Source organism: Hemitrygon akajei, chromosome 29, assembly GCF_048418815.1.
Source record: "Hemitrygon akajei chromosome 29, sHemAka1.3, whole genome shotgun sequence".
NCBI classification, from domain to species: Eukaryota; Metazoa; Chordata; class Chondrichthyes; order Myliobatiformes; family Dasyatidae; genus Hemitrygon; species Hemitrygon akajei.
In genome coordinates this window covers 43323343-43337800 of record NC_133152.1, presented here as the reverse complement: position 1 = coordinate 43337800, position 14458 = coordinate 43323343, and the positions used below count along the sequence as shown (strand labels likewise).

General features: G+C 45.8%; 1 protein-coding gene across 1 annotated transcript in view; it reads right to left on the bottom strand.

Annotated features, from left to right (window-relative positions):
• Window positions 1–3291: 3291 nt before the first annotated feature.
• The window catches only part of gpr157 (G protein-coupled receptor 157), a 38528-nt gene continuing 27361 nt past the window's right edge, over window positions 3292–14458 (bottom strand). Inside the window, exon 4 of the mRNA XM_073032268.1 lies at window positions 3292–5788. Coding sequence (XP_072888369.1) covers window positions 5621–5788 — 168 coding nt within the window. The 3' untranslated portion in view covers window positions 3292–5620. The remainder of the gene's footprint in view (window positions 5789–14458) is intronic.

Sequence of the window (14458 nt, the reverse complement as noted above, 5' to 3'; positions counted from 1 at the left end):
GTTCAACCCTTTGTTTGTAAAGCTCCTTACTAGGAGTAATCGAATATTTCTTGTCAATCTCTTTAATTTTATCAACCAATAAAAGAGTTTCCTTCTTGATGCGTTTAGAAAGCACTCTTTTTATTATTTTTTCCCCACTTTGCAGTTCCTCACTTGAATCCGAACTCTGATCATCGGCAGGTTCCAGTATTTGGTTTCAGGATCCTGTTCCCACCCAGGGTGGCATACTGGCACTCTCCAGCAGGGGTCACTAGTCACCAGTCAAAGAAGGGGCTGCCCATAAGAGCAATTATGTGAGCTGTTCCATTAGATCAGTGATTCCCAAAGTGTGCGATACCTCCCCCTTACCCCGCCCCGGGAGCAGTAGGAGTTTCTAAGGGGATGATAAATATAAAGGGGGCAGTGGAGGGTGGCATTTGTTAGCAGAAGGATAGGTGAGGGGTTATAGGCTTAAGTTTAAAAAAATGTATTACTTATAAACCTTGATTCTCAGCATCTCATAATTGATTACAATGATCACATAATCACCTCAACTCTTGCTAATAGTACACGGACAGCACAGTGGTGAGCACAATCTGCAGATTCCAGCCGCTGTCTGTAAGGAGTTTGTACGTTCTCCCCATGACTGCGTGGGTTTCCTCCGGGTGCTCTGGTTTCCTCCCACAGTCCACGCTGGCGCCAGAAGCGTGGCGACACTCGCAGGCTGCCCCCAGCACACCCTCGCTGATTTGATTTGACGCAAAGCGGCGCATTTCACAGTATGCTTCGATGTACACGTGGCAAATAAGCTAATCTTCATCTTTAAAAGGTTCTTGGATGGGAAAGAGGTGGTCGGATGGGCCAAGTGCAGGCCAATAGCACCAGCTTGGATCAGATGGGGTGAAGGGTCATTTTTGTACCATATAACTATGACTACTCTCGGGCAGCACAGTAAGGCGGTGGTTCGTGCAATCTCTCTGCAGCACCGGTTGTAAGATCGGGGCTCAATTCTCACTCAGACTACAAGCTCCTGGTGGGATGTTCACTAATTGGCTTTGACAGATCGTAATTATCATCAGCTTTCATTAACCTTTAGAGCGGCTCCGTTTCCGGCAGAAAATGCGCGGTCACCCTGCATTGAAGTCAGTGCTGGCTTCGACACCGATGCTGCGGCACAGAGGGGGTACAAAGGCAAACCTGGACTCCCCCTGTTTGCTGCCTGTGGCCACACCGCTGAGAAGGTTAACATTCAACTTCAAAGCCGCATGAACCGGCAGCCTCACACTGAACTTGGCCTGGGCGAGAAGCAAAAAGTGCTGTTACTCAATGGCCATTTTCAAAATTGATATGCATACCCATAGGGGCAGCTCCAAGTTCACCTTGCTTTTCGTTATGTGTAGCCGTGGCAGAAACCCTCACCCTAATATCAATCCTTCAGTGATGCAATTGATAGAACTTCAGCCCCAGCAGTTAACCCTTCAACCATCAAGCTCCTGAACCAGAGGGGATAACTTCACTCACATCAACACTGAGGCCCCAATGGATTCCACAACCTATGGACTCACTTTCAAGGCCTCTACAACTCTTGTTCTCAGTATTATTTACCTGTTATTATCATCTTGTTTTCCTTTCTGTATTTGCACAATGCATTGTCTCTTGCATGTGTTGTCTTCGTGTGTGGTTTTCCATTGACTGTTGTTTGCTTTTATTGTGAATGCCCACAAAAAACAACTCTCACAGAGTAGTAATATAGTGGTAATATAGAAGTAATATGTACTTTGGTAATAAATTTACTTTGAGTAAGGGATATAAAACAGAACAGTTCACAAGAATCTGAATGGGAAAAGACGGCACACAACGGCTGTGAGAGTATAGATAAAGATGAAAGAAAAGCTTCATTTGTCTCACGAACATCAAAAAGTGAAATGTGCCGCCTGTGTCAAATCACATCAACGGGAACTGGGCTGGGGCCAGCCCATACACTTCCAGCACGCCAACAACTCACTAAGCCTAACCCGTTCATCTTTGGGCAGTGGCAGGCACCCAGAGGAAACCCCACATGCTCACGGGGAGAACACACAAACTCCTTACAGACAGCTGCAGGAACTGAACCCCAACCTTACGCCTGGCACTGTAAAGCATTGTGCTCCTGTGCCACCTCGAGCAGTCGCAGAATGATACAGCACAGAAACAGGCCCATCGGCCCATCTGGCTCATGCTGGCCAAGATTCCCATCTAAGATAGCCCTACTTGCCTGCACTTGGCCTGTTCCCATCAAGAACAGTTCCTTTCTTGCAACCCTCACGTTCTGGAGCTGACCTGCTCAACCCTAATGCGACCTCAGTACGGACCACCATGGACTGGCCGGCAACTGTGGATTTCCTCGCCACTAATATCAGATTTCCTCTACTCTATGGTATAACTTTTATGTCTAATTAATATCGTGCTGTCTGTAGCTACACGCCTGAGATACTGCACGTTATTCACTGTCCTTGTGCGCACACGATAATAAACTCGACTTCGAGTTTTACGATGCTCAGATCAAAGTAGATTTATTATTAAAGTACATATATGTCACCATCGGGGCACCACACTAGCGCAATGGTTAGTGTGATGCTATTGCAGTCCGAGTTCAGATTTCAGTTCCAGCGCTGCCTGTAAGGAGTTTGTACGTTCACCCCGTGATCACATGGGTTTCCGCTGGATGCTCCGGTGTCCTTCCACTGCCCAGACGGACCGGTTAGTAGTTAAATGATCATTGTAAATTGTTCTGTGATTAGGCAAGTGTTAAATAGGTGGGTACCTGGGCATCACAGCTTATTGAGCCAGAAGGGCCTGTTCCACACTGTAACTCCACATAAATAAATAAACAAACTACTTCCAGATTCATTTTCTTGCAGGCATTCACAAACACAACAGGCTCAAAAGAAACTACATATAAAGACCGACAAGCAACCAGTGTGCAAAAGAAGATGAACTGTGCAAATTAAAAAATCATACCGACAGCATGAGTTGTGTCCATAGGTTGTGGAATCAGTTCAGCACTGGGGTGAGTGGAGTTATCCGCACTAGTTCGGGAGCCTGGTGGCTGAAGGATAGTAACCGTTCCTGAACCTGGAGGTGTGGGACCCGAGGCTCCTCGATGGCAGCAGTGAGAAGAGGGCAAGGCCCGGATGGCGGGGGTTCTTGAAGATGGGTGCTGCTTTCCTGTGACAGCGCTCTTTGTAAAGCTGGTGAGGGCTTTGACTGCGAAGGATTGACCAATTTTTGTAGGCCAATCTTCTATTGCTCTAAGAAACCAAGAAAACAACATGCAATCTAGCAAAAATACTTTATTACTCGAGACAAATACATTACATACTTCTGCAATATAAACAAGACAATGTCCAAAATTTATCCACAAATCCATTGAGAAAATAGGTCTGGTTTCCCAAAGAGTGATGGATCATTTTCTTAGTAAAGCATCCAAGTGAAACAAGTTACGCGATATTTAGAAAATTCTTTTACAAAATTTCAAGATGAAATATATGAAAGAATTGCCAAGATGGGTGCGCTGATGGGTTTGCAGATACTGGTAGTGCCATACTTTTAGGAATCAAAGTTCACCTGATACAAGTGTGAATCACTGAGTTAGTTCCGAGGGACCAGACCTACTGAGGAGGAGCTCACACGACCTCAGGTAGGAAACTCAGAGCGAAACTTCTCACCAGGATAGAGTGCAGTTATCGGAAGCATACTTACTTTGACACTGTTAATACAAAGACTGAGCAAACCTTGGTTTGATTTTATTCTCAAGCGTAGGAGATGTTTCCTTATAGAAAAACATGACGAACAACCAGTTTGTAACAGCAAAGTAATTTGGTCCAAACCTCCCCTATGGATCTGGGGAAGAGGCTGTTTTGAGGCAATACGAATTAGGCATGGTGCCCGTGCTGACAGATGGGGAGCGGGTGCATGGTGAAGGTAATTCAGGGTCAAATGTGTAACATTATGCAAAATTATTGCACTCCGTCGCTGCGTGACTCCGATGTACAGACAGAAAGAGGAGATTCCTCAAGTTCATCTAGTGGTGCTTGATGGAACTTCAAGGACCTGAAGAGCTTAATTAAATATCAATCCGCCTGCAGAGACGGCTTCATAGCAACGGGTAACAAGAGCCCTGCACTGACTAATGGGGGGGGGGGGGGGGGGGAAGAGTTTAATCTTTCTTTCAGACTGTGACAATGGAACATTGGTTGCAATTTTCTTCTGGGGCTCTGGGTTGAAGAGGTTGTTAATATTTCAAACATCCAGCAAGTCAGCCAATCACAGTATCAAACTGGGGCCCCAAATAAGATGGAAATTTTCAAGCGTTTTAATCACAGGTGTAATATATTGATACATGAGTGGAGGTGGACCAATGTCATTCACTAAGTAGTGTTTAGGTCTTTGAACACCATTTTAGAGTATAATTAACTAGAATAGTTCACTGGGCACACTTGCCCAATTTTCTTTGAATAAATACAGGGCACATTCAATATTCCTCCATCAGGAGCCATTATCACAATGTAAATCTCTCAGAATGTGAGACAATTCAATGCTTTGTAAATTTTTATTTCCCCTCTCCACACCACCTTTAAGTTTTGCTTCAGATTCCCTCAAAGGCAAAGGATATACGTCAGCCCTAAGCAGGAGAGCGGCTGACTCCGTCAGCGCAAGATGAAAAGACTGGTTGCTGGACAACGAGCTACTCAAAGTGGTATTGAACTCTTCGTCTGTTACGTGAGCACAATGCTTGTATGCGGAATATTTGTTACTGCAGGGAGACAAGGCAAATTCAAGATTGAGATCTGCCCAAAAGATTAGGAAAAATAAAGAAAACAAGCTTTTGTTTAAAAAGATCAAGAAATGGTGGAATTCTTTAGAAAGATTAGTTCGAAATATATAAATCACCATTTATCAGTGTTGACATTATAAATAAGAGACATCAGTCCAAATTCCCTGCAGCCTCTCGGTACGAACAGGCAGAATGTGAATAAGGCTTAATAGACTCCATTGAGGACGATACATCAGAATCAGAGAGAAACAAGGGGGCTTAATGGGCAACATACTGTCAAATTATTGTTCAGAATACTTGCCTGAACTTTAGGTAAGGAAGGTAATGCTCAAAGTGGCATTATGAAGAAAAGTTGGTAACTCCTAAACCGGTTAAGTAGAGACCCTATAACCAGCTGCATAGCCCCTTTAACAAAATAACTAGCAGTGTACACCAACAGAAAACACACCTTCAACCTCGGTACAATGAGGCGCAAAGAGAAAATGGGAAGGGGAGGAGGGAGGGGGAAGAGAGAGAGGGAGAGAGGGAATTCCTTACAGAATATAATACTTAAACTTAACTAGGATATAACTGGATTTAAGTGGATAGAGGCACTGTGATTCTGAAAACACCTCACTTTGGCAGTTCAAATGGCTGGACAGTCCTAGCTCCAGCTCCTGAGCATTCTGCAGCAAACACCACCAATAAAAGTCGATCTTCGTCTTCAGCACAACACGAGCGAAACTACCCTGAACTTAGTGCAGTGTATGTTGTACTCCGGTTTTCTTGGGAAAAGGTGAAGGTCAGCTCGCTCCGACGCCGTTGGAGAGCACGGGGCCGGAGCTATCACGGCTGCTCTTCCTTGCAGTTGTTCACTGTGGCTTCCTGGGGCACCGCGTCACTCTCACACTTGCAACAGCTGCACAGACCGGAAACCAGCCGGGACCGAACTGCTCGAGTGCACAGCACGAAAGTTATGCAGTTGGCTGCTCCTTGAAAGGTGTTTCCTATCCCCTGGTAGAGAGAGAGAGGGAGAGAGAGAAAGAAACGTCAGCAGGCTGAAACGGTGCCATCATCAAGTTCCTGCGGACAGCCGGTTCTGTGCAAGGTATTCCTGTCAGCCGCTGGCGATAGCTCACGGGGTGCATTCCTATCATGACTATAGCTTGAAAGTCACTGTTTACAAATACACCAGGGTGCCCAAAAGGAGTGACATAAACTCAATGGCCGCTTTATTACGTACACCTGCTCATTAATGCAAATATCTAATCATGTGGCTGCAACTCAATGCATTAAAGCATGCAGACCTGGTCAAGAGGTTCAGTTACTGTTCAAACCAAACATCAGAATGGGGAAGAGATGTGATCTAAGTGACTTCGACTGTGGGGTGATTGTTGGCAGATGGAATAGTTTGAGTATCTCAGAAACTGCTGATCTCCTGGGATTTTCACACACAACAGTCTCTAGAGTTTACAGAGAATGGTGCGAAAAACAAAAAACATCCAGTGAGCAGCAACTCTGTGGGCTCAAGCACCTTGTTCATGAGAGAGCTCAGAGGAGAAGTTGTGGTACAAAGGTAGAAAAAGGGAGGAGGTCCTGAAAACAGAATACAGGGAGTTAGGAAAGAAGCTGAGAAACAGGACCTCAAGGTTAGTAATCTTGGGATTGCTGCCTGTGCCACGCGACGGTGAGGACAGAAATAGAATGAGGGGGCAGATAAATGCGTAGCTGAAGAATTGGAGCAGGGGACAAGGATACAGATTTCTGGATCATTGGATCTTCTGCCAGGGCAAGTGGGACCTGTACAAAAGGATCGATATCCTTGCGGGCATCTTAGCTAGCGCTGTTGGGAGTGGTTGAAACGAATATGGCAGGGGGATGGGAACTAGTGTGACAGAGCTGAGGGTGAGCCTGCAGGTTTACAAGTAGATGATGTAATATGAATGTAAGGAAGGACAAGCCAATGATTGGGTACAACTGCAGACAAAGCAAAGAGTTTAGTTGTACCACAGAGGCAAAATTCATTAAGGGGAAAGAATGCAGGACTGACGGTGTTGTATTTAAATGCGCATAGCATTCGGAATAAGGTGAATGAACTTGTGGCTCAATTAGAGATTGATCGGTATGACGTAGTGGGCATCGCCGAGTGGCGGCTGAAAGAAGGCCATAGCTGGGAGTTTAACATCAAAGGATATACTTTGTGTCGAAAGGACACAAGTAGGAAGGCACGGGCGGTGCTGTGGTTCCATCGGCAGGAGATGGAATTACGTCTTTAGAAAGAGGTGACGTGGGGTCAGAGAATGTCAAAACTTTGTGGGTGGAGTTAAGAAACTGCAAGGTTAAAAAAAAACATTACGGGAATCATATACAGGCCTCCACATAGTAGCCAAGATATGGAGTTGAGATGGCAAAGGGAGCTGGAAAAGGCACGTAATAAGGGCAATGTCACAATTGTAATGGAGAACTTCAATATGCAAGGGGGTTGGAGAAATCAGGTTGATGTCGGATCAGAAGAGGGAATTTGTTGAACAGCTACAAGATGGCTTTTCAGAGCAGCTTATGCTCGAGCCTACTAGGGGATGGCTTTCTTAGATTGGGTGCTGTGTAATAACGCAGATTTTATGAGTCAGCTTAATGTAAAGGAAATCTTAGGAGGTAGTGATCATAATATGATTGAATTCATACTGCAATTTGAGAGGGAAAAGCGCAAGTCACATGTATCAGTATCACTATGGAATAAAGGGAATTACAGAGGCAGGAGAGAGGAGCTTGCCCAGGTGGATTGGAGGAGGATACTGGCAGGGATGACGGCAGAGCAGAGATGGCTGAAGTTCCTGGGAATAGTTCACAAGGTGTGCGATAGATATGTCCCACAGAAGACGTAGCTCTTAAATGGCAGGGTTGGGCAACTGCGGCTGATATGGGAAGTTAAGGACTGCGTAAAAGCCAAGGAAAGGGCATAAAAGGTAGCAAAAGTGAATGGGAAGTTGGGTGATTGGGAAGCCAGAATCCAACAAAAGGCAGTTAAAAAAAAAACTAGAAGGGAAAAGGTGGAATATCAGATCAGACTGGCCAATAATATAAAGCAGAAAAGTAAAAGTTGTTTCAGTTATATGAAGAATAAAAGTGGATGCCAGAGCGAAGGGACTTGGGGGTCCTTGTGCAAGACTCCCACAACGTTAATTCACAGATTGAGCTGTGGTAAAGGAGGCAAATGCAATGTTGGCATTTATTTCAAGGGGAATAGAATATAAAAACAAGGAAATAATGCTGAAGCTTTATAAGACACTAGTCAGGACACACTTGGAGTATTGTCAACAGTTTTCGCCCCTTATCTCAGAATGTAGTGTCATTGGAGAGAGTCCAGAGGAGGTTCATAAGGATGATTCCGGGAGTGAAGGGGTTATCATATGAGGAGTGTTTGGCAGCTTTGGGCCTGTATGCACTGGAATTTAGAAGAATACTTGGGGATCTCATTGAAACCTAACTAATGTTGAAAGGGCTAGATAAGGTGGATGCAGAGGGGATGTTCCCTCTGGTGGGGGTATCCGGAACTAGATGGCACGGCCTCAAAACTGAGTGGCGACCTTGAAGAACAGAAATAAGGAGGAATTTTTTTAGCCAAAGTGCGGTGAATCTGTGGACTGCTCTGCCACAGACGGTGGTGAAGGCCAAGTCCATGGGTATATGTAAAGCAGAAGTTGATAAGATTCCTGATTGGTCGGGGCATCAAGGGAAATGGTGAGAGGGTAGGTGTGTGGGGTTGAACGGGATCCAGGATCAGCCATGATGAAATGGCAGAGCGGATTCGATGGGCTGAATAGCCTAATTCTGCTTCAATGTCTTACGGTCCTGTGGAGGATGGCCAGACCGGTCGGTACAAGCTGACAGGGAGGTGACAGTGACTCAAATAACTGCACGTAACAACAGTGGTGTGCAGAAGAGCATCTCTGAATGCACAACAAGCCAAACATTGAAGTGAACGGGCTACAGCAGCAGAAGCCCACACCGGGTTTCATTCCTGTACCTAACAGAGTGGCCACTGAGTTAGAATTAAAGACTTCAAGTCTAACAGACAGGCAACAAAACTGGCACATAGCAGAAGCTGTGTTGTAGAAATGGGGTAGAAGTGGAGGAAGTGAGCAGTTTTAAGTTCCTAGGTGTCAATATCTCTGAGGACCTAACACGGTCCCAACATATCAATGCAGCTATAAAGAAGGCAAGACAGTTGCTATATTTCATTAGGAGTTTGAGGAGATTTGGTATATCACCGAAAACACTTGCAAATTTCTGCAGGTGTACACTGGAGAGCATTCTAACTGGCTGCATCACTGTCCGGTATGGGGTGTGGGGGAAAGGGGCTACTGCACAGGATTGAAATAAGCTCAGCTCCATTAATAGCCTCCCCACCACCCAGGACATAGAGCGATGCCTCGAATAGGCGGCGTCCATCATTACGACCCCATCATCCAGAACATGCCCTCCTATCATTGTAACCATCAGGGAGGAGGTACAGAAGCCTGAAGGCACACACTCAATGATTCAGGAACAGCTTCTCCCCTTTGCATCCAATTCCTGATAGACGTTCAACTCATGAACATTTACTTTTTACTTCTATTTTTTAACACTACTTATTTAACTATTTAATACATACAGTAATACTAATTCACAGTTTTTTTGTATAATATCAGTATTGCATTTTACTGCTGCTGCAAGGTTAACAATTTTCACAACATACACTGGTGATATTAAACCTGGTTCTGATTCTAATTACAGGGGTCCCAGTAATTCCCAAGAAGTTAGTATATAGTAGAGTGGACCACATCCTCTCACAGAACTGAGTTCCCATAGCTCAAAACGAGGACGGGCATAGATCGGAATCAGTGATAGTTCAAAGTACATTTATCAAAGTATGTATACTGTTACGAATGTGCCACAACTCTGAGGGGCCGACGGGTACAAAGTCGCCCCCTCCTTCTTGAGAATCGCAAGATCGCTATTAATTCGGGTCTTGGACCCAGGAAATGAGAGAGAATCCTCAAGGTTTTGGAATGTGTCCTGGCCCCTCAGCAAGACAAAGCCACGGATAACGGCCATTGTCTCTTGGAGACGGAATTGTGTATTGAGTACTGTACTATTCATTGAAGCCCTCAGGGAATGACCAGAGTGGGCTGGTTGAGGGATTACATCATCCCAACCTGACTGACATCTGAGACCCCGTGACTAAGGATAAAAGAGGGTCTGGGGAACAACCCCTTCAGACACACCAGGAGAAACGTATGAGACCGGTGGGGACTTGTGTGTGTGTCCATCCTTGCCTGGATGACAAGTCCTCCACGGAACGGCCTCGCTAAAGGACGAATACGGATCAAGATCGGATCAAGGAAAGCCGGCAAGTTTCTTTTCTCAAAATCTCTCTCTCTCCAACAATTGCAAACCCAGCGGTCCCCAAAGGCTGCAGCCTGCATGAACTGAGTGACTTTTATATTTCCATCGGACAATACATTATCCCCTAGACAACGATAGAGCTTATTTCTCATTGATTATTATTATACCCGCACTTTCAGATTTAGTATTGATGACGTATATTATCTGTATGTTTGCATTGATATTATTTTTGTGTCTTTTTACTAATAAATACTGTTAAAAATAGTATCATCAGACTTCAACGGACCTCTCCATCTTTGCTGGTAAGTGACCCAGTTACGGGGTTTGTAACAATACATTATACAACTTTGAGATTCATCCCCAACAGGCAGCCATGAAACCCAAAAGAATCCATTCAAATAAAAGTTGTCAAACACCCAATGTGCAGAGAGAAAAAAAGACAAATCGTGCAAGCAATAAACGCAAGCCAATAGCGTTCTGAACTGAAGGCCACAAAGAGAGTCCGTCCCCAGACCCCGAGTTCGGATCTCGAGCTGAACTGGCCCGTCCCTTCACCTCGGGCCCTAACACCCTGACCTTCTCAATCTGGCCCAGCACCTGAACCGTCATCCCAACATCAGGTTCAGTCACTTGGATGTGCTGTGGGACCTCGACACCGCCACTGCCTCAACGCAGCCTGCACCCGACCTTTCCCCAGGGAAGCAACATGTGCGGGGTAACACCATGGGATCGAGGGGCAAAAGCTGTTGGAGATGTTGGTGGAAGTTGGTTGTGTAGTGGCTAATAAGAGCATCATTTTAAGGTGTTTGGAGTAAAGTGTCGGGGGGGGAGGGGAAAGTCTGAGGTAGGTTTTAAACATTTTTTAAAATACACACTGAGGGGAACTTGAGGGGGAATTTCACTCAGAGGGCGATGAGAGTGTGGAATGAACTGCCAGCAGAAGTGGTGAATGCAGGTTCAATTTCAACATTTAAGAGAAATTTGGATAAGTACATGGACGGGAGGGGTACGGAAGGTTATGGTCCTGGTGCAGATCGATGGGACGAGGCAGATTGATGGCTCGGTAAAGTCTAGATGGGCCAAAGGGCTTGTTCTGTCCTGTGATATTCTATGACTTGACTCTGAGTGCATGGAATGCCCTGCCAGGGGTGGTGGTAGAGGCAGATACACTAGGGACATCTTAAGAGACTCCTAGGGACAACAGAACAATGAGAGACTATGTGGAAGGGTAGGGTTAGACTGATCTCAATGTAGGTTCAAGGCTGGAAGAACATTGTGGACCGAAAGCCCTGTGCAGTTTATGCGCTGTGCTCATCATCCCAATGTAATATCGGTGAACAAACCCGAGTAACCTTCAAAGTCCAAAGTAAATTTTATTTTAAGCTGTGGGGCTTCACTGCGATCTCTGCAATCAATAATCTGTAACTTCCCGTTCGGAGTCGAGATGTTGAACCGTCTGTACGGACTGGCATTTTTGTGGTGTGAACTGAAGTCTCAGGGGCGTAGGACAGTTGTGGCGTGGCGTGGCGTGTACGGGCTGGATTGAGGTGGTGGGACCTGGGCCTGAGAGTGGGGAACGAGCCCATTTTTGGTCATTGCTGGATGGACTTGGAGGCGATTTGATAAGTTAGAACCAAGGAGAGGCAGAGTCAAGGTGGTGGGGCCCAGGCACGTACCCAAGAACAAGGAATGATCTGAAGTTTGATTGATTTAAGTGACGGGCTGAATTGCAAAGATTGGGTACAGGCTGAATCGAGGTGGCTGGGCCCAGGCCTGAGAGTGCATCGAAACAGCGGGGCCTGCGAGGAATGACTTGAGATTTGGACGATTTAAGCATTGGACCAGATTGAAAAGGTCATTGTATCGGGGACTGAGGTAAGGGCTCAGTGCTTTGTAAGGCTTATTCACCTCTGCACTGAGCCGAGGCTGTGGCCTGCAACTAATGGGCTCCTTAACCAGCTGCAGTGACTCCTGGCTTCGTGGCCTTGGACTCACTTTCATGAACTTCAGTTCTGAAAGTTATTTGCTCACTTTTATTGCTTGCATAACTAGTTTTACTCTCTCTGTACATTAGGGTGTTTGACTGTCTTTCTTAAAATGGGTTCTGTTGGGTTTCTTTGCTTCATGGCTGCCTGCTAGGAGACGAATCTCAAGTTTGCGTATACTGTAGTACATATACTTTGATAATAAACTTTAAGACACTTGAAGGATATGGATAAAGTTGTTTCTAAACACCACGCACAATGCTGACTGCTAAGAGAAGTGGATCCGGTGGAGACAGAATTAGAAAGCCACAGGCAGAATTCTTGCTTTCTGCTTCACAGCTGTCTTTGTGGACTCTCTAACTTCTCCTTTGCTAATCTCCTCCAGCACACACTCTGGCAGCACCTTCCACAGACATACCATCCTCTGCTCCTCAGGTTTATTAAATCTCTCTCCTCTCACTTCAACCAACCCAGTTCTTGATTCCCCAAGCCTGCGGGTGGGGAGAACGACAGTGTACATTCACCCTACCCATTCCCCACATGATTTTATAACACCTCTACGATCTCAGTCTCCTGTGATGCCACGGAGAAAGTTCCAGTCTGTCCAACCTCTCCCAGTAACTCGGTGCTTCAACTCCTGGCAACACTTCGCAAACTTTTTCTGTACTCCTTCCTGTTTAATAACATCTCCCTCAAACTAAATGTCTGGACTTCAGAAAGGACTGTCCTGAGTCCTGAGTGACAGTAAACTGGTAGTTTAGTGGTGACCATAAAAAAAATCATCCAGCTAGTAATCTGAAACACTTAACTGCCAGTCTGTGAAACACAGCAGAATTGATCGTGGTTCGGAGTCAAGCATAAACACAGGATACCATAACAGGCAACACAACAGCAACCAACAGCTTACAAGACAACAGTGCAAACGGCTATGAGAAATCAACAACTAGCAGAACAGTCACATGCGCAAAGCCATGTGCATGTTATCAAACTTTTTTTTTACAAAACTACAATAGTTTATTTACATGACAAATACACAAAGCATATCATCAAATATTTGCTAGACAGTGAATAAATTCAAATTAAAATATGATTACTACTGTTTATAAAACTGTCAATTCTCTGGTGGGTGGGGGGGGGGGTGACCACATGCTCCCTCTCCGAGAACAGCTGGGCATGAACGTATCCGTGGAAAAGGAGCTGGCAGTCGGCCTCGGCAGAGCCCTTGACCTTCCGCCTCCTCGACCCGCGAATGGCTGCCTTGGCCAGGCCCACCAGAAGGTCGTCCTCGTGACCCAGCCAAACTTAAATAAGTGTGAACAGACTGAATAGTCATCAGTGGAACAAGGAGAGCTGAAAGAGCATTTAACGGATGTTGTGCCAGGGCAGTGAGGGTATTACACCTGAGTGAGCCTTGTTGAGAAACTGGAGAACTACAGGAAAGAGGTTTCAGAGATGACGTGTAGTCCTGGTGGTGACGGATTTACAGTGTCTCTCTGATGGCAATTTGTTGAATAGATGATGTCAGTGACTGATAGCCGCTGATCTTCTCCACCGACTGAACCATTTGCTGCAAGCTGAACTTGGCAGCAGAGACTCAAACGGTGAGAGAGGTGGCCGATTAAAAATCCATCAAAGTTTCCTAAGCTGGTGTAAGGAAGACCATCTCTGCTGGTGTTGGGAAAACCATCTCTGCTGGTGTAGGGAAAACCATCTCTGCTGGTGTTGGGAAAACCATCTCTGCTGGTGTTGGGAAAACCATCTCTGCTGGTGTTGGGAAAACCATCTCTGCTGGTGTTGGGAAAACCATCTCTGCTGGTGTAGGGAAAACCATCTCTGCTGGTGTTGGGAAAACCATCTCTGCTGGTGTAGGGAAAACCATCTCTGCTGGTGTTGGGAAAACCATCTCTGCTGGTGTTGGGAAAACCATCTCTGCTGGTGTAGGGAAAACCATCTCTGCTGGTGTTGGGAAAACCATCTCTGCTGGTGTAGGGAAAACCATCTCTGCTGGTGTTGGGAAGACCATCTCTGCTGGTGTAGGGAAGACAATCTCTGCTGGTGTAGGGAAGACAATCTCTGCTGGTGTAGGGAAAACCATCTCTGCTGGTGTAGGGAAGACAATCTCTGCTGGTGTAGGGAAAACCATCTCTGCTGGTGTAGGGAAAACCATCTCTGCTGGTGTAGGGAAGACAATCTCTGCCGGTGTAGGGAAGACAATCTCTGCCGGTGTTGGGAAAACCATCTCTGCCGGTGTAGGGAAGACAATCTCTGCCGGTGTAGGGAAAACCATCTCTGCTGGTGTAGGGAAAACCAT